Genomic DNA, 18,693 nt, shown 5'->3' with positions numbered 1-18,693 from the left:
TTTCAACTTGTTAAAAAAGTCTGAAAATTTTGTTCCATCTCTCTTCTACTGCTGATTTGCCTGTTAAGCAATAGTTGAACCAGCAATAGTTAAAAAGCTGAATTTGTGTGCTCTATCTTTCTTGAGTTTAAGACTGGTATGATGGCCACATACAAGAAACATCTTTATGTTTTTGCACATGCATTGCTTATGCAAACAGTCACAATTTGCTTTTATTATTTTACATCTCAGTTTGTTGACATGGTTTGGTAGTAATCATTACACAGAGCAAATGCAGAGGCAGAACAAACAGGAGATTGAGCTGAAGGACAAACAAAGACAAAGTTCAGTTCCCCTGGTCAAAGCTTAAAACATCCATCTCCCTCTGTGCTGCCTCTGCTTCACTGCCTGCAGACAACGAGCTACTGTAGGCTGCACCCAGGAAAAGGTAAGATTTAAAGAAGATTTTATGGATTATAGTCAACATTTGAATTTGAAATACTATGCCAGGGTTAAGCTGTGTTTGACATCTTGAGGTTTAACTGCACACTTGTAGTTCAACATTTTAAACATGGAGGCTGGAAATATAAACGTAGTGTTAATGACTGTGAGTCAGTCCCCTTGGTTTAATGTCAGATGTTAAACAACCACATTCACAGTAGACTTTATTAACATGTATTAACATGTGTGTAGGAAGGGCAGGACGGGACGGGACAGGATGAACGTCCTGTCTGTCATGTTCATTGCAGTCCAATCAGAGCGACAAGACAAAATGAGGTAGTAGACACCTGCTGCTCCAGTGCTAACCTGACTATACAGGCTAGCGCTGCAGTACTGTTTAAATGCAGAAGCGTGCCAAAGCCTATGAGGAGGCGTGCAAAAACATCTTCTCTGCTAAGAGAAGCTTTCAGTGTGGCTCTTCGCTCTTGTTTAAACAAAGTTATGTGGTGGAGTTCTGATTAAACTAAAACAGTCTGGCTGCAGACTGTTCATCTCTGCTGGCCACCCTCACAGATGGTTCATCTGAGACACCGTATATCTCAGAACAGAATTACACCCAAACTTTCAAAATAACATTGGATTAAATTTATTTTTAGGGTTAAGGTAACAGTTAGGATACCAAAAGTTAAAAATTAAAAATCCAGCCTGCTAAGCCTTATTACAAGACGTTTAATAAAGCAGAGTAAACAGTCTGCTTACAGGAAACAAGCTCATCCTCCATGAAAACGTTGTAACACAGCACAGTAAGCTACATATAAAAAGGAGCTATGTAGCTAAAGCTAAGCTAAAAAACATGGTTATGTAAGCAACACAACTAAGTTATCTACATATCTACATATCTTAAGCTATGTTTGCTAAAGCTCACATTGCTAAAGCTAAACTTAGCTCCACTGGCTTATGTAGTAACGTTAACTACGTAGCGTTGCTGTGTAACCCTTAGCCAAAGCTACAAAGCTAAGGTGAGCTACCATTTATGTAAACAGGTCTGTGCATAGTTTAATCCCGGATTAGACCTCTGACCATTTTCTCGGTTTTATTTATGAAATGCTGCTTGGTCTGTATTTGCAATGTAAAAAAAGGCATTCCTTGACTTAGAAGCTGTTTAAACCATAACACCTGTCTTCCGGTGCACTTTAAATCATTGAATTTATCAGTTCAGGTTGAAATATATTTTTCTATAAAATCCTGTTTTCAGTGCCACCAGGCAATAGTGCAGTTCATATTTTTATATAAAGGATAATTACCAAAAATCCTGTCAGCAATACAAAGTCAGTTCAGAGCCATTGTTACAGCCATTTTTTTTCCCCCCAACTGATTTAGGGAGGACTTGATGGTTTGACCAGTTTTTGTTGACGCAATCAAACAGCAAACCATCTACCCCTGCAGGGGTGTAGTGGTGTTTGCAGTGGTGGATATGCTCTTAATTTATGCTCGGTATTTGGTCATGTGACCCATCCAGTAAAGGCTGTTTTATTGGCTGCTCTTGCATATGTAGTACACTTTAAAATAGGCCTTTTGTATTTATATGTTGACCGCCAACTTCTGCAGCTAGACTTCAAATAGTAGCACTCATCATTTTAGGGGATGATAGATGATAGAGAGCAGCATTGTATGATCATTTTGCATTGCCTGATGTCCCAGAGAACCACAACATATAACGAATCTTACTCTGCCTCTGATTGGTTTGTCCTGATATTCTGAACCAATCATATAATCAAGGCAATAATGCAGTTTAAGGTAGAAAAAACATGTACTGAAGCATTCAAAAATCTAAAAGCCACTTGCATTTTTAACCCTAGCACTGAAAATGAGAAGGGGTATAGCATAAAAAGCAATCATCATAGTATTTAAGTGATAGGCTATTTAATTAAGGGAAAAGTTCCAACTATTTAAGAAAATACAGACATGCATTTCATCTTGTTCATATTGTTTTGAGGCTAGTTTGAGTCTCCATTGCAGCCAGGTCATAAAAATTTAGATTTAACTGCAATTAAGCCTCAACTGAGCCTCAAGATAATCAGTTTGCTATGAGCTCATATTAAGAGTTATCACAGTCATTACACTTATGCTGGAAAGTGTGAGTGTTGTTGCTCATTTCAAACCACATTTTTGACCAGTTTGTCCTGTGCGCAACTTTACAAATGTGCTTTGTGGCAAATGGGGCACTTGAAATTCATTGGGCGTTTTTCTGCTCTGAGTGCAAGACTTGTGATTAGGTATTTTGTGCACAGTTCTTGCAATCTCATGCTGGAATTCAGGCCTTGTTTAACTGACTTGGAATTAAAACAAGCAAAACATTGATTAAAGACTTTTAGCAGGTAAACCAGCTGCAGCTCTACTAATATGATTCTGATTCAAATCATCCAAGCACACAGCCGACTGCAGGATGTTAAATCAACATTTGTTGTACCTTTCACTGCATGGGTATTTGCAAAGAGAACATTGTGTAATCCTATTGACCAATGCTGTACTTTTGAACTTCTGTCTTAGATCACAATGATGCATGCAGCCCTGGTTATCTGGACCCTATCAGCAGTGGTCTGCATGGGGAGAGGCCATCACCACAGCGGTCATAATGAAGCCACAGATCAAACAGACCAGGAAACTGCACCTGAAAACAGCTTCTCATTGGTGGCTTCAGAGAACAAAAACTTCGCCTTCCGTCTTTATAAGCATTTAGCAGCACACCCTGACAATCAAGGCAAGAACATCTTCTTCTCCCCTGCTAGTGTGTCTCTTGCCTTGGCTGCCTTGTCTGTAGGGACCAGAGGGGAGACCCATGAGCAAATTTTCAGGGGTCTGGGTTTCAACAACCCCCTCCTGACACAGGAAAATGTAGACCAGGCCTTTCAGATGCTCCTGGATAAGGCAAACAAGACATTAAGTGAAGATGTCAGTCAAGGGACCGCTGTATTCATGGACCACCGCTTCAAGGTGCGGCCTGAATTCCTGGAAACCTTGCAGCAGTCCTACTTTGCAGATGGATTCCAAGTTGACTTCACTAAAACCAAAGAGAGTGCTGATACCATCAACACATATGTAGCAGACAAGACCAATGGGAAGATAGATGAGCTGGTTGCCAACTTGGATCCAAGCACAGTCATGTATCTCATCAGCTACATTTACTACAAAGGTAGGACTAGAGGAAATTATAGCTGATTCTGGGTTCTGATGAGTTTATGTATTAATCTGAACTTGTTTTTCTTTTCTTAATGTTATCATCAATCAGGGAAGTGGGAAACTCCATTTGAACCTCGGCATACCATGGAGGATAACTTCATGGTGGATGCAAACACTCAGGTTTGAAGTTGCTACACTCCTCAGAAAGGGTTTAAAATACAGTGGATCATCTTGCATCCTGCAGAGATTTTAGTTTCATTTTTCAAATTTCATTCTTTTAATTTTTTTCCAGGTTCCGGTCCAGATGATGAACATGGAGAAACTTCTTTATGCCTATCATGACCAAGGAGTTAACACATCAGTGCTCCACCTACCCTTCAACAATTCATACTCCATGCTGCTGATGTTGCCTGATGATATGGCGACCCTCGAGCAGGCCATTTGCCCCAACCATATCACTAAATGGCTTAAATGGATGAGGGACATGTATGGTGACACCTAATTTATCCCAGCATTGTTGGTCTCAGTTTTGTCCTTCCATCTTTGTTATTGCCATGAGATTAGTCACTGTTTGTATTTCTATTCCATAATATTTTAGGAGGTATGACATCTATGTTCCAAAGTTCTCCATCAAAACCTCCTACTCACTGAAGGAAGTGCTGACTGACATGGGAATGGCTGACATGTTTGGTGACCGTGCAAATCTGAGTGGCATTGCAGAGGGACAAAAACTGGCAGTTTCAGAGGTGACAACAAAGAGTACATACACAGCTAATGCACAGATGTCTTAGTTCTCTATGTTTTAACTCCACTCTGCCCACAGGTTGTGCACAAAGCCACCCTGGATGTTGATGAGGCTGGAGCCACCGCTGCAGCTGCCACAGGCATTGGCATCATGCTTATGTCCTTCAGGAACGTTCCCATCCTGAAATTTAACCGTCCGTTTATGGTAGCCATCATTGAACGCAACACAGAAAACATCCTTTTCATGGGAAAGATTGTTAACCCCAACATCTGATGGAATAAAATCCCTCATGTAGATGCTGCTGCATCAAAAATAAACCACTCAGAGAAAGGTTTGTCTTGTGGTGTCTTACTGAAATTTGTAGCAAGGAGTTTGAATTTTCTAAGGGCTTGTGTTCATAAAATGCATAACTATAAGTGCCAGGACAAAAATAAAGTCTACAACAAATACATTTACTTGAGGAGCTTTATTGAATCAGTCTGAAAACTTTTGTCCCCCTTAAGTTCTAGCCCATTACTTGTCTGATCAAGCATTTTGCAATCTGTAGAAAAAGGGGAAAATAAATCTCAAGAAAACACATTTATATTTCCTTAGATGTACCATGTGTGAGATTTTTTCTTTATGATAAAGAGCAACATGTCTCTGCAATAAAGCCCTCATTACTTTGCTGTTTATCACATGTCAAGATTTGCTTGACAGCTAATGGACCAAGTACAGGAAAATCAGAATGGCTGGTAGTGTCTGAGCTTTAGCCCCTCAAATAAAGGGACTGTTTTATTACACTAAACACCATTTTAATCAGTTGACTGTGAAACTGAATTGGGGTAAATAAAAAAGTCAAAATATAAATCTAACAACAAAAAACTTTTTAAGTCTTTTTTCTGCAATGTTTGTTTGAATAAATTTTTTTCATCACCTGACATTACTTATTTTCTTTCATACTGATTTAATTGTTGGTACTGTTACCATGAAATCACCAATCGAAATTTCTATTAAAACTTTACAGTTGATTATTACTACAATGTATTTCAAATTATTGATGCACATACAGTTTTTGTTCATTTTTTCCTAAATAGTCTAAATAATTGGCAGTCAATAAGATTTTTCATTCCTCAACAGTTATATGGTAATCTGGATTTTATTTGACAAAATTACCAAAGATGACATTGGCAGGTCTTTTTTTGTAAAATAACTTAAAATGTTCCAAATTAGTTTGCAAAACAGATTTTCAACACACTTAATAGTTTCTAAAGGATTGAAATCAGAAATCTTTTTTGTAAAAGGGGTACACATCAAAGCTATTTCAATTAAAAAGACCTTTACAGCTCAAGTTACACATTGACATAGGAGCCCTTCTTTGAGATCACTTTGATAACTCCATCATTCATTGAACTTGCGCCCATGTATAAATTCTGCATGTATTTCCTTCCTGTATTTCCAGAGCTGCTCTTTTGAGGTAAACTGCCGTCCTCCCTCATGCTTCCAAAATATCTTTAGAAACTGTCTGTAGTCCTATCAACCTACTGTAGGTGGCAGCACTAGCTCATGGCTCGAGCTCTACTGATTCTGCAAAGTTCCAAGAAGAAGAAATTTGTTGCAATCTGATTGGATGGATATACTCTAGTCTCAGACATGGCCGAAAAACAAGGAGAGGGAGCCGTAGGAGGACCATATTTCCACAAAGAGAGAATAAAATACAGCCCCGAAGAGGAGGCCAAGCTGGAAAGACAACATTTCTGGAGGATAATTGATGCTTTTAGATTCTATAGGTAAAATGGCAATGTTTAGAATAAGTAAAAGAAGGTATTTTATGTCATAAGACGATGTTTTGAGACAATCAACGCTAGGTTTGGAGGGAAAACCATTAATTGACACTGTAAATATTTATTTAAACGTTATCTTGTGACTCCAAAGGCTTTGTCAACGTGTTTTAAACCAGCTTTCGGTTTTTTCTTTTTTAATCATTTGTTTAATGTTCTATACAATATAATGTCACCACCAACTGACCCCATAGTATACCCTTCTCCCATTGACAAGCTCACAAACCTAAGAGAGAGTAATTTAGTGTTGTAACGGTTTCACTTGAAGATGAGAAATAGACTTAAAAACACAAGAACCAATTGTATATAACAGTAAGACTCACAGCTCAGTCCCTTGACGGCAGACTTGTAACATCCACCTGAAGATACATGACATGCCAAGGTTTGTTTACCCTCGTTCGTATTTGTGTCCTGTCTCGTCAGGGTCCATGTTGGGGAGCAGGTCAGACGTGCAGAGCGTCAGTTTCTTAGCCTACCAAAGCACCACCAGAACATGCTGCCAAATACTTTGTCCAACCTGGCCCGGATCAGTCGGTGTGCAGAACACAACCAGCAGGTGCTGCAGGCCATTGTTGACAACAGCCTCCACATGTTTGAGAACATTGACTACGGGGAGAGGGTATGTCGTTTTTATTTTTGATCAAAGATTATCAGTACACAGATGCCATGGTACATTTTGGTCCTTGCTTTTGGAGGTTTGGGTTGGGCACAGCAGGAAAAAGCAGCAGGTTTTTACTATTTTAAACCGTCAAAGGTGCAGTTTGTACCAGATAATGTCAGCTTGGAGCAACATTTTGAACTAGTTGTGTAGCCTATAGTGTGTTCAAAAATAAGGTGTACAACAAAACGTGATGCAAAATGAAAAGCAATACTGAAATGAAAAATATCAGCTGTTTCCATACTATATAGAGTATAAAACCAGGGGCAGAGCCAGATGTTTTAATCCAATTGTACAAAAAAAAAGACACTATTGTTCTAAAATCATACGTCAACCTCTAAAAAAACGGTCTGATGTTTATTTTTTAAGTTATGTTATTTAGGTAGGGTAGGAATTTGGTGTAAAGGTTTAGAATTGCAACTTCATTTTTAAAGAAAGAACACTTCAAGCAGATATGGGGTTACAAATACTGATTAATTCAGAAAATTGCTTAAAAAAATATTATTTTTAGAGCAATGTTAGAAGTACTTTTTATACTTCACTGTTCTGCAAAAAGATATGAAATTTTATGAATATTATCAAGTTTGGCTTTAAGAATTTAATTTCCATGTAATCAGTAAGGTCCAATTGTTTATGACTTTTTGCATTTATCCATCATAAAATCTATAAGCAACGTACTTTTAACCACCCTAAAAGACGGGGTTTCTGGGAAAACATTCGGAGCTTGAGCCCCATAAGCCACCCCCTCTCCTCGCCTATGTGTAAAACTATAAGATAAGATCTAATACCTACTTTTAAGAGAAGTGTATCATATTTATGGCTAACCTATGAGCCTGGGAGGTTATACATTTGCATATCAAATATTAGAACATCACGAAAACGTTCATTTTTTTCCTGTGATTTAATCCAAGAAGTGAAACTTCTATATATAGTCTAGATTCATCATTACAAAGGGAAATATTTCAAGGCTTTTTTTGTTTTAATGCTGATGATTATTACTTACAGCTCACAAAAATCAAAAATCCACTATTTTAAAATATTAGAATTTCACAAAACATAAGCCCAAAAATGATTTATAAAACAGATATATTGAAGTTCTGGAAAATTATGCTAATTTATGCACTTAGTAATTGATTGGCGCTCCTTTACACAAATCACTGCATCTATGCAATGACATGGGACCAATCAGTCTGTAGCACTGCTGGGGTGTTATGAAGCCCAGGTTGCTCTGGTAGCAGCCCTCAGCTTGTCTGTATTGTGGAGTCTGGTGTCTCTCATCTTCCTCTTGACATTTCCCCAGAGATTCTCTACAGGGTCCAGGTCAGGCAAGTTGGCTGGCCAATCAAACACAGTAACACCATTGTCAGCAAACCAGTTTCTGGTACTTTTGGCTTCACTGTTAGCAGGTGCAAAGTCCTGCTGGAAAAGGAAATCGTTATATCCATAAAGCTTCTTAGCAGATGGAAGCATGAATTGCTGTATTAAATGGCTGACAGTGCTGACTCTGGACTTGATAGAGCACATTGGGCCAACATCCACCAATAACATGGCTCCCCAAATCATCACTGACTATGGAGACTGAAAATACTGGACGTCAAGCATCTTGGATTCTGTGCCTCTCTGATCTTCCTCCAGACTTTGGGGCCTTGATTTTGACATATAATTCAAAATTTACTTTCATATGATAACAGGACTTTGGACCATCGAGCAATGGTCCAGTTCTTTTTCTCCTTAGCCCAGGTGAGACACTGATGAGGTTGCCTGTGGTTCAGTAGTGGCTTGACACAAGGAACATGACACTTGTTGCACATGTCTGTGTGTGATGGCTCTTGATCCACCGACTCCGGCCCCAGTCCACTCTTTGTGAAGTACCCCTAAATTCTTGAATCTGCACATTTTTTTGAGACCTGTTTTGCCTAGTTTTGGTTATTGTTACTTCTAATAGTCATTAGCATGTTATACATGCTTCCATTTAAACACTATGCTAGGAACCCAAATTTTCTCCATGCAGCATGTTTAAAGAAGGAAGCCATTTAGAGTATTTTGGCCCCGTCATGCCATCCTGCTACTATATATAACCCCTCTTTGAGTGCCTTGTTGTGTCTGCTTCTTCTACATTGCTTTTGTTTTATTATTGCCACCTAGATTAGGGTATGAATTCTGCAATATGTGATTGCCTTTTTTCTCAATTTAGAAGTATTCATTATATGCACTCCGCTCACCAGACTGTGATGGTGTGAGACAAATTTTTGTACTTTGGTACGGTTTACCTCAGTAAAATTGATTTTCTCTTCATTGCAATCCCAGCAGGATCCACGAAAGGCACGCCCATCCACAACATTTGACATGGACAAGCTTAAGTCAACAATAAAGCAGTTTGTCAGAGACTGGAGTGAAGCAGGCCGAGCTGAGAGGGATTCCTGCTACAAGCCCATCATCCAGGAGATCCAAAGACTCTTCCCAAGTGATCAATAGTAGGGAGCATGTACTCACTCACACCCACCACCAGTAAAAATCCTGCTTGCATGCAAAGAAAACCACAGACATAATAATGTGTAGATACTTAGTGATATAAGCAAACAACATATCCATATGCTTTGGTATCACAGTACCTTTCAGTCATGTTGTTGATGTAACTTACTCCCTGTTTTCGATGTGAAATGTGCGTTTTGTACATTTTATTATGTCAGTGATGTGTCTAAGGTGAGCGTGCTGGTGCCAGGTGCCGGGCTTGGCCGTCTAGCCTGGGAGATTGCTCAACTGGGTTATACCTGCCAGGGCAATGAATGGAGCTTTTTCATGCTCTTCTCTTCCAACTTTGTTCTCAACAGGTACTGCACAAAGTGACACTCTTATACAATACTTAGAGACTATCACTTTCATTTGAAAACATTCATGCAGGATACATCTGCTTGTGACTTTTAATGTTAGCTGGACAAAGCACTGTGTTTAAGGCCTATACATTTTAACCGGTTATGATAAAATCAGATCAAACATTTAACTCCATTTGCTCCATTTAGGTGTGAAAACGTGAACTCTTTGACCCTGTACCCGTGGATCCACCAGTTTAGCAACAACAAGAAATCCACCGACCAAACACGAGGAATCACATTCCCTGATGTCAACCCACAGAGCTTACCTTTGACCTCAGACTTCTCCATGGTAGCAGGCGACTTTGTGGAAGTCTACAGTGACCCAGGTAAGTAAAAACTGTAGGTGTTTTTTGTGGTACCAAATAAGATGAGATGTGTAACATTAGCACAATGATGTGAAAAGGGAGGACATTAAAGAGGCACTGAGATACAGAAACAAGTGTGAATCTTTTAATAAATAAAAGAATAGGATGTTTTTGTAAATACAAGATGAAGTGAGTAAAAGTCACTGTCAGCTAGACTGCTAGGAACAGAAATTTCCGTCATTGAAATGTTGCAGGCAAGGCTGCATTAAAAATGAACGGATTTGAAGTAAACTGACTGAAATATCTTATCAGAGGAAAAAACAGCATTTATTAAAAACCATATGCTGTTAAAGAAAAGTCTGATAACAGTATACAAGATTCTGTGAAAGTCCCGTCCAGTTACCACAAAACTTTTTAAATCATAATTCGAATAAATCCTGACTAAAGTATTTTTTGTGTTGTAATGTGGAGTCCCCTCCTTAATAGCCTTATGTAAATGTCATTCCTTCAGAATGTTCAAACAACTTTATTTCTCTCAGGATGCTCTGAAAAATGACTTTACTTCTTCTAACAGTAATTCAGTTTTTAAATATGGACATGCCGCAAAATCAATTGAAATTTAATGAGTTGGCTTCAAGGATTATGTTGTTTTTTAATTTTAATGTCGACATAAACTATGATATATAAAAATTAGTTTTCCAATTAAATGCAAGTTGAAGGTATAACTCTAAAATATCCAAGTTTAAAATTTAATTATGTATTTAACAAGATCTGGTCTCTGTTGGCTGAAAAGTATAGAAAAACTACACTATATTGCCAAAAGTATTCACTCATCTGTCCAAATAATTGAAATCAGGTGTTCCAATAACTTCCATGGCCACAGGTGTATAAAATCAAGCACCTAGGCATGTAGACTGTTTCTACAAACATTTGTGAAAGAATGGGTCGCTCTCAGGAGCTCAGTGAATTCCAGCGTGGTAGTGTGATAGGATGCCACCTGTGCAACAAGTCCAGCGGTGAAATTTCCTCACTCCTAAATATTCCCCAGTCAACTGTCAGTGGTATTATAACAAAGTGGAAGTGACTGGGAACATTAAATGATGGAGTGGGGTCAGCCAAACTTCATGTGGCCTTCAGATTAGCTCAAGAACAGTTCATAGAGAGCTTCATGGAATGGGTTTCCATGGCTGAGCAGCTGCATCCAAGCAATACATCACCAAGTGCAATGCAAAGCGTCGGATGCAGTTGTTTAAAGCGAGCCGCCACTGGACTGAAGAGCAGTGGAGACGTGTTCTCTGGAGAGACAAATTGTGCTTCTCCATCTGGCAATCTGATGGACGAGTCTGGGTTTGGCGGTTGCCAGGGTAATGGTACTTGTCTGACTGCATTGTACCGAGAGTAAAGTTTGGTGGGGGGGCGATTATGGTGTGGGGTTGTTTTTCAGGAGCTGGGCTTGGCCCCTTAGTTCCAGTGAAAGGAACTCTGAATGCTTCAGCATACCAAGAAATTTTGGACAAATTCATGCTTCCAACTTCGTGGGAACAGTTTGGGGATGGCCCCTTCCTGTTCCAACATGACTGTGCACCAGTGCACAAAGCAAGGTCCATAAAGACATGGATGAGAGAGTTTGGTGTGGATGAACTTGACTGGCCTGCACAGAGTCCTGACCTCAACCCAATAGAACACCTTTGGGATGAATTAGAACGGAGACTGAGAGCCAGGCCTTCTTGTCCAACATCAGAGTGTGACCTCACAAACGCGCTTCTGGAAGAATGGCCAAAAATTCCCATAAACACACTCCTAAACCTTGTCGAAAGCCTTCCCAGAAGACTTGAATCTCTTATAGCTGAAAAGGGTGGACCGATGTCATATTGAGCCCAATGGATTAAGAATGAGATGTTGCTTAAGTTTTTATGCAAGTCAAGGCAGGTGAGCAAATACTTTTGGCAATATAGGGTATTCAAATAACCTAAAATATGATGACTAATTTTGATATGAGTGTACTGCAAATTGGTCAGTGTTGACTTGAACTGAGAAGTGTTCTTTCATGTTCTAATGTTTTATCTGTCAGATTCCTGGGACTGCGTGGCTACCTGCTTCTTCATAGACACAGCTCATAATGTCATTGAATATGTGGAAACGATCTGGAAGATTCTTAAACCAGGTGGAGTGTGGATAAACCTAGGTGAGTCAGCTTTTGTTAGAAAACATTTGCTTTTGTTTTTCGTTTGGATGCACCAAATGTGAAATTTAGGGCTGATACAGACGTTGAAAAATAACAATTGAGCCAATTAGTGATTTTAACACCAATCCTTTTTTACTACTTCTCTGTGATTTTTGAGTCTGTTTTATGATATAATTAAATATTTGTTTTCCTTTCTCTTGAAATATTACTGAAACAATTCTTATGAACTGCATGTCACAGAAACCTTCTCAGAAACGGTGATAAACTCCTACATTGTTGACAGTTTCTCTTACATTTGACCTTAAAGAACAAGTTTGCACAACAGGTGACGACTTCTGCCAAATAAGGAGAGACATCTCCATGTTAGGAAGGAAGTAAAATATGTCTTTAGGCATGCCCAAAAATTAGACTGTTTGCGTATAATGATGTGGATTATGGAATAAAGTTTTGTATTACGTGAAATTATTTCAGATGCATTATCAAACAAACTGGCTTCAATTCACCACCTCACTGTGTGTCACCAGTGTCCCTCTGCCTCCAAAACATTCCTGTCTATCGGTCAGATTTTGCTTACAGGTGTGCACGTTTTACAGTCAGATCTGTTTTTCAGGTAACATACTTTGCGTGGAAAAATGTGCACACCAACTTCATCAACTTCATGCCCCATTTTGTATGTACGCAACGTTTATAAATGAGACTCCAGTGCTGCCCAGCTCCTCCCATCTCAGCTTTAATTAAGGACTCCTCAATAAAGCAGCACCTCATAAGGCATACTTATTAAACAGAAAACCAACATTTCTTTTAATTCGTACATTTCTCACAATGCGGGAGAAATGCACTTGGAAGTGCATGTCCATGTTCACACTGGAAGTGTTTTAGAATGCTCATGTACCCTAGGATCTCTTTCAGGATGTGCATTCTGGGATCACTTTAGTGTGAACACAAAAGTGCACCTTTAAGTGAATGTAAACAAAAAGTTTGTTTTCTGTTTACTAAATAAGCCTTATGAGGTGCTGTTTTATTGAACAGAGTCCTCAATTCAACACGAGAAAAAGTATTGAGAAGACAGCTGAGGAGGTGGGAGATGCAGAGCAGTGCTGGTCTCTACTCACTGGAAATAAATAGTGTGTGTGTGGGGGGTCCATGTTACGGAGGTGAGTTTGGGTGATTAAACTCACAACCAATGGCAGCCTTTGTAACAACACAAGTCCCGTGACAGTTAAAAAAATTAAGAATTTCTCTGGCTTTGAGAACTTGGAAATTTTGAGATACTGTAAGACCTCAATTGAAAATATATACCATAGCAATGGTAACTTTTTAACTAATATGGATATTTCAGGGCAAAAAATGTACATATTGTATTTTTAAAGAACTGTTTTGGGGTCAACTTTGTGCAATTAATTCAAAGTTGAACTCTGTCACCATTTTTCAGGTCCGCTGCTTTACCACTTTGAGAACATGGCCAATGAGCTGTCAGTTGAACTCAGCTATGAAGACATCAGGACAGCGATTGTTAGTTTTGGCTTCCACATTGAAGTAAGGGAAATACTTTGTTTTATTCTTGTGGCTTTACATCACATTTGTCTTCAGGGGTCTTGTTCCAGAAGTTCATCAGTATGTGTAAATGTTTCTTCTGCAGGTGGAGAAAGAGTCAGTGCAGACCACCTACACGGAGAACGAGCGCTCTATGTTGAGATATGTTTACGACTGTGTCTTCTTTGTGGCACGAAAACCTGCAGACCTAAAGTACAATGGACAAGAAGAAGACGACCGGTGGCAGAGTTTTCCACCGGCCGCCAAGTCACCTCGCAGAGAAGGTACGGACAGCCTGACGTGACAGAGGGCCCTCTGACAAAAACTTAAACATGGAAGAATATTAACTAAGCAAAGGTGAGACTGAGAAATGAAAGAAAATTGTAACACTGAGAAGAAAATCAGAGGAAACAAATTTTCTGTCTTTTTTTTTATTTTTATGATGCACCTCATGAAGAGATGAACCCAGCACCACAGATTCTGTTTCTCTAAGGGCAGCCTAAAATTACAATACTCTATATTATGGAAAATGCCTAATAACAGTAGAAACTCTTTATCTGTTGATGCCTGAGTTTCAGAGAAGTCTGGTGATATTTTTATGTGTCAGCTACAATCAATGACAAATGGATTTATTTTAACTGCTTGCTGGACTGCTACAGATCTTCCCATTTCTCAACTCCATTAACTTTAACTGCCTGAGTGTGTGTGTGACTGTGTTTGTGTATGATAGGAGAGAATGATGTGAACGTTTGCTATCAAAGTCATATTTATTTTTTTTTCAATTATGTGCCAATAACTGCCTTTATACTGAAATTGTTAGAAAATATCTTCAACTTTTAAGGATTTCAATGGTTTTTAAGTTGAGGACATTCATTCATGTTCCTGGTTTCTAATCACACTTTGAAATAAAGACAAAAACTCTGAAAACTGCAGTCTGTGGTAATTCAATGTTATTTTTGATATAATTATAAGTACCAGCTTTCTGAAGCAGACACCATGATAAGTTGTTGGACTAGCAAAGTAAAATACTTAACCAAGGATGAAAGACTGATTCATTTAAACTGTAATGGAGTACACAATCAGTCTCTCCCATCTCTGCTGCTGAAGCATGTAACTCTTTCAGAGTAGTCAGAGGTGTCTTGGTTGCCTCTCTTATCTTACAAACAGGTGTCTTGATACTGCAATCACTTTAGACACATTCGTTGCACTCAGGTGATCCCCATTTCACTAACTGTGAGACTACTAGCACCCGTTAGCTGGACCTCTGTTGAATTAGGCCAGTCACTTTAAAAGGGGTAAATACTTATGCAATCTTTTATTTTATAGTACACATTTTGTTAAGTTGACATTACATTGTAGAAATCTGTTTTCATCTAGATATTTAAGATGTTTTTTTGGGTCAGAAAAGTCAAATTATATTGACCATGATTGATTTATGAAATCAATAAAAATGTTAAACATCCAGGGGGATGAATACTTTTGAAAGGCACAGTATTAGTCTCATCTAGATCTCTGGAGTTCCAGTATACATTTTTAAAAGTGCCTCTTGTGCAAAGAGAGGCTGAGTCACGCAAAACTGATGAGCAGGCTAGTAGACAGTGGTAGTTATCCAAGGCTCACAGTGGGCCCTCTTGAGCTTGGCAACCACCTATTCCTGATGGTACAGTTGTATTTTTTTTGCAGATATTTAAGGCAAAACATGATTTATGTTGCTGATATGTACGGCCGACAGAAATGTTCGTATCCATACTTAATTTTTTATGCTATATCCTATATGAATATCATGTCGATAATATTGTGCATCCGTAGTCTCATCAGATTATAGATCAAAATGCATCTAACAACACTTGAAGCAGCAAAAACTAGAGCACCAAATGCTAGCTGAATTATTCACTTCAGAAGTTCCTATTGTGAATTGTTTTGTAAAAATGGAGGAGGAAACACAGCAGTACTTCTGAACATTTTATTATGTTCAGTTATATTTCCCTTATATGCTTTGGCGACGTTAGCAAATTTGTCTTTCCCCCCTTTTTTGTTCATTTGGTTTTAGGGTTTTCTTCGTTCATTAATTTTTTTTGGGGAAATAGTTACAAAGCTTAATGTAAAAAATATCAAAAGCGGTTTAATTCAAGAATAATTATGACCGCTGTATTTTTTTCATAAACACTTAAAACGTCGGACTTTTCTGTTAACCAAGGTAAATTGGGTGATTTTAAATTTGACCAAAAAGGAGAATCATCCCAAAGGCAATCAAATATCAAATCAAAAATTGAACTTTTACCATGATTACTTCCTTTAAGAATTTAAGATTTTGTTTCATGCACGTCGATAATAATTTTATGACATGTAGGCTATTTTACAGTAAGTACTAGAAAGGAAGTTGGAACACTTTGGGCGGGGCTAGAGAGCGCTACTCCTTTCTGATTGGTCATCGGGGCTGAGTCATTAACTTTACTACCGGAGCACAGGTTTTTAACACAACATTGGACTCCAGCGTAGAAATAAGGCTTATAATTGTGTGAAATCTATACAGTCTATAGTGAAACTAATAGCTTTTAGGTTAACGCTGTCGACCAATGCGCTGACAGAGCTAACGGTCATGGCGAAGAGGCGTGCTGAGAACACTCTGCTGCACGACTCACCCTCCAAGAGATGTTGCCGCTCTCTGTACAGTATTGACATGCAGCTGGGAAGCATGGCTCCCTCCGGGGGTTTGAACCCGCCGTCCCTGTTGGCTTTGCTGGGCAGCCGCGGCAGAAAGAGACCACACTATTTCGAGGACCCGGAGAACCAAGACGACGAAGAAGCAGCTCTGTATCTCAAAACCACGCACTGCGACGTCAGGAAGCACGCGGCTCATGTTTTGACTGTGCAGACTTCTGGAAGTTTCCAGGAACGTCACACCTCCAGCACGCTCACGAGCTCCAAAAAACGTGCTCGAGAAGACTACAGGGGGCCAGAGATCAGTTGCTCTAATAATAATGTGAAGGTAAGTCATGTAAAATGTACAAACAGGAGATTTTCACTGGTTGCACGCAGTATGAGCAAAAGCAAGTAGCTGCTATGGCAGTAATCGTCCACAAGATGTCGCTCTATAACTGTTTTGTAGCGCTCAATTTCCTCCTGACTGCCATTTCCCTTTATAGGAAAATAGCTACCGCTCGGGGATGTCCAGTCTAAAACTAGGATTTGTTGCATAAAGCCAGAAGTACACAGAGGGTATCTGTCATTTTGGAGACATTAATTATTGAAACATAAAGTCTTGCAGAAAGTTCAGAGGACTCTGACTTTCTTTGCATACGTACCCTCTGGAACAAAACTACAATTTAATTAAAATTTAGGACTGTAATCATTAAAACTCTAGAGCAATGTTGGTCTTTTTAGAAGTCTAACTTAAAATGCAAGTCTTTTTGTAAGCTGAATTTGTATTACAATCAGTGGCCGAGATGGACTTGTAAACTCCATTTACAGCCTTTTTGAGTAGTATTATAGTCTAACCTTGTATTTTGCTATTTTTTTAAATATTCCAAATTTTGTGTATGCTCCATACTCAGTTGTCATGGTTCCCAGCCATGCAAACACAATAACATGAAAATGAAATAACCCATTTCACCTTTTGTCATTGTGTTCAGGTGGATGAAGACACCAAGGCTGAAGACTGCACCTACAACTCCTTCCAGTACTGGAGGATCCCCTTACCTGAACTTGATCTTTCACTGTTAGAGGAAGATAATGATAATTTGCTCACACAAGAGAAGTCAAAAGTCAAAGACTCCTTTTCTGATGCCATGGAGACCTGAAAAAGTTAGGAGTAGATAGTCTGTACTACTCTACCCTGATATCAGCAGGCAACATGCAACATGTGACAACATACTTTTAGCAAAAAGACCCATCACATGAACATTAAGTTTGCTGGGAAATCTTCCATCTGCAATGCAACAAGCTGATGTGCCCATGACAGGCTGGTGTGCACTGCAGAAAATGAGCTTTGTGCTGGTGTAAGATCTCAGTGAAGTAGGTGAGGCAACTCTGAGATCTGTACTGCAACAACACTGTTCCTACAGTGTGGTCAGAAGAACTGTTATGTAGTTCATTTAAGCTCTGTGAGGGGTAGCCTACCATCTGAGTAAATATCTACATTAAAAACAATTTGGTTAAAAATATTTTAGACAAACTTTTCTATAAAAGTGGCTGATACTCTTTGTTAAGTCCAGAAAACAAGTTAGTATTTTATAAACATGTAATGTGTAAAGAAATCTGGTGTTTTTAAAGTTTGGCCTGCACATAAAACTGCAGTATATATTCATTGTGCTTGGTTACTCATTCCAGATATGATGTTTAAAACCATTGTTCTCAACAGTTGGGTCAGGACCCAAGAAAAGATCACAGAGCTGCTTTTAGTGGGTTGCAAATGTGTGCATAAGAAAAGCCTTTGCAACAAAAAGTCTGAAGTGGATGTTCATCCATTGATTTCATTTTACTCCATTTTGGTGTGACAACAAGTCCATTTTGGTTGTTTTCTTGAGATCTCAGCTTACGCGTGTCCGTATAGGGTCGCTGCAATGATGCGCTTTTTCACATTTAGTTCTCTCTCTTCTTTCAATAATAGGCCAATTTTTTGTTCTGAGGTCCAAAATGCACTAATTTTGACTGAATAAACTTGAGTTGTTGAACATTTTTAAAATTTGCATGACCATTTTTCATTTTGGAGGTGGTGAGTCCAGAGGTCAGACCAGTTGATAGACTGGTGTCAGAAATAGAGATGCTGAGGCATGTTTTTATTTTTAGTTATTGATATCAACGTTAAATAGCACCTGCATTTTTATTGCAATGGATCATCTTAGCTGTCAGTTTTTATCGTGAACAGGACAGATTATTTGTTTTGGTTGATTATTTTTCTCCTTGGAAATGTGTTTGTGTGTTTTTTTCCCCAAAAATATATATATATTTTTGTTGCAGTGTTATTTTTTCAAA

At 38.8% G+C, this 18,693-nt stretch overlaps 3 protein-coding genes across 4 annotated transcripts; all 3 read left to right on the top strand.

Annotated features, from left to right (window-relative positions):
- The first annotated feature begins 298 nt into the window (after positions 1–298).
- LOC121509419 (serine protease inhibitor 2.1-like) lies at positions 299–4,675 on the top strand. Its single transcript, XM_041786785.1, has 6 exons — positions 299–427; positions 2,971–3,613; positions 3,710–3,780; positions 3,893–4,086; positions 4,199–4,346; positions 4,424–4,675. The coding sequence occupies exons 2-6, from the start codon at positions 2,977–2,979 to the stop codon at positions 4,616–4,618; spliced, it is 1,245 nt and encodes a 414-aa protein (XP_041642719.1). The 5' UTR covers positions 299–427; positions 2,971–2,976; the 3' UTR covers positions 4,619–4,675.
- Positions 4,676–5,971: 1,296 nt separating this feature from the next.
- Positions 5,972–14,644, top strand: carnmt1 (carnosine N-methyltransferase 1). Of its 2 annotated transcripts, none has more exons than XM_041788419.1 (8): positions 5,972–6,114; positions 6,589–6,784; positions 9,134–9,297; positions 9,514–9,654; positions 9,844–10,022; positions 12,073–12,186; positions 13,619–13,722; positions 13,826–14,644. In XM_041788419.1, exons 1-8 carry the CDS (start codon positions 5,978–5,980, stop codon positions 14,021–14,023), a joined length of 1,233 nt encoding a protein of 410 aa, XP_041644353.1. In that variant the 5' UTR covers positions 5,972–5,977; the 3' UTR covers positions 14,024–14,644. The 2 variants fall into 2 exon arrangements, with proteins under 2 accessions (XP_041644353.1, XP_041644352.1); XM_041788418.1 differs by having other exon boundaries at positions 9,131–9,297.
- A 1,249-nt stretch (positions 14,645–15,893) lies between these two features.
- On the top strand, positions 15,894–18,385 carry wu:fa19b12 (uncharacterized protein LOC560551 homolog). Its single transcript, XM_041788420.1, has 2 exons — positions 15,894–16,708; positions 17,352–18,385. The coding sequence occupies exons 1-2, from the start codon at positions 16,319–16,321 to the stop codon at positions 17,517–17,519; spliced, it is 558 nt and encodes a 185-aa protein (XP_041644354.1). The 5' UTR covers positions 15,894–16,318; the 3' UTR covers positions 17,520–18,385.
- Positions 18,386–18,693: the final 308 nt, after the last annotated feature.

Source organism: Cheilinus undulatus, linkage group 5 (assembly GCF_018320785.1).
Source record: "Cheilinus undulatus linkage group 5, ASM1832078v1, whole genome shotgun sequence".
Taxonomy (NCBI): domain Eukaryota; kingdom Metazoa; phylum Chordata; class Actinopteri; order Labriformes; family Labridae; genus Cheilinus; species Cheilinus undulatus.
The sequence above is the reverse complement of the archived record's forward strand: the minus strand, read 5'-3'. Positions and strand labels throughout refer to the sequence as shown.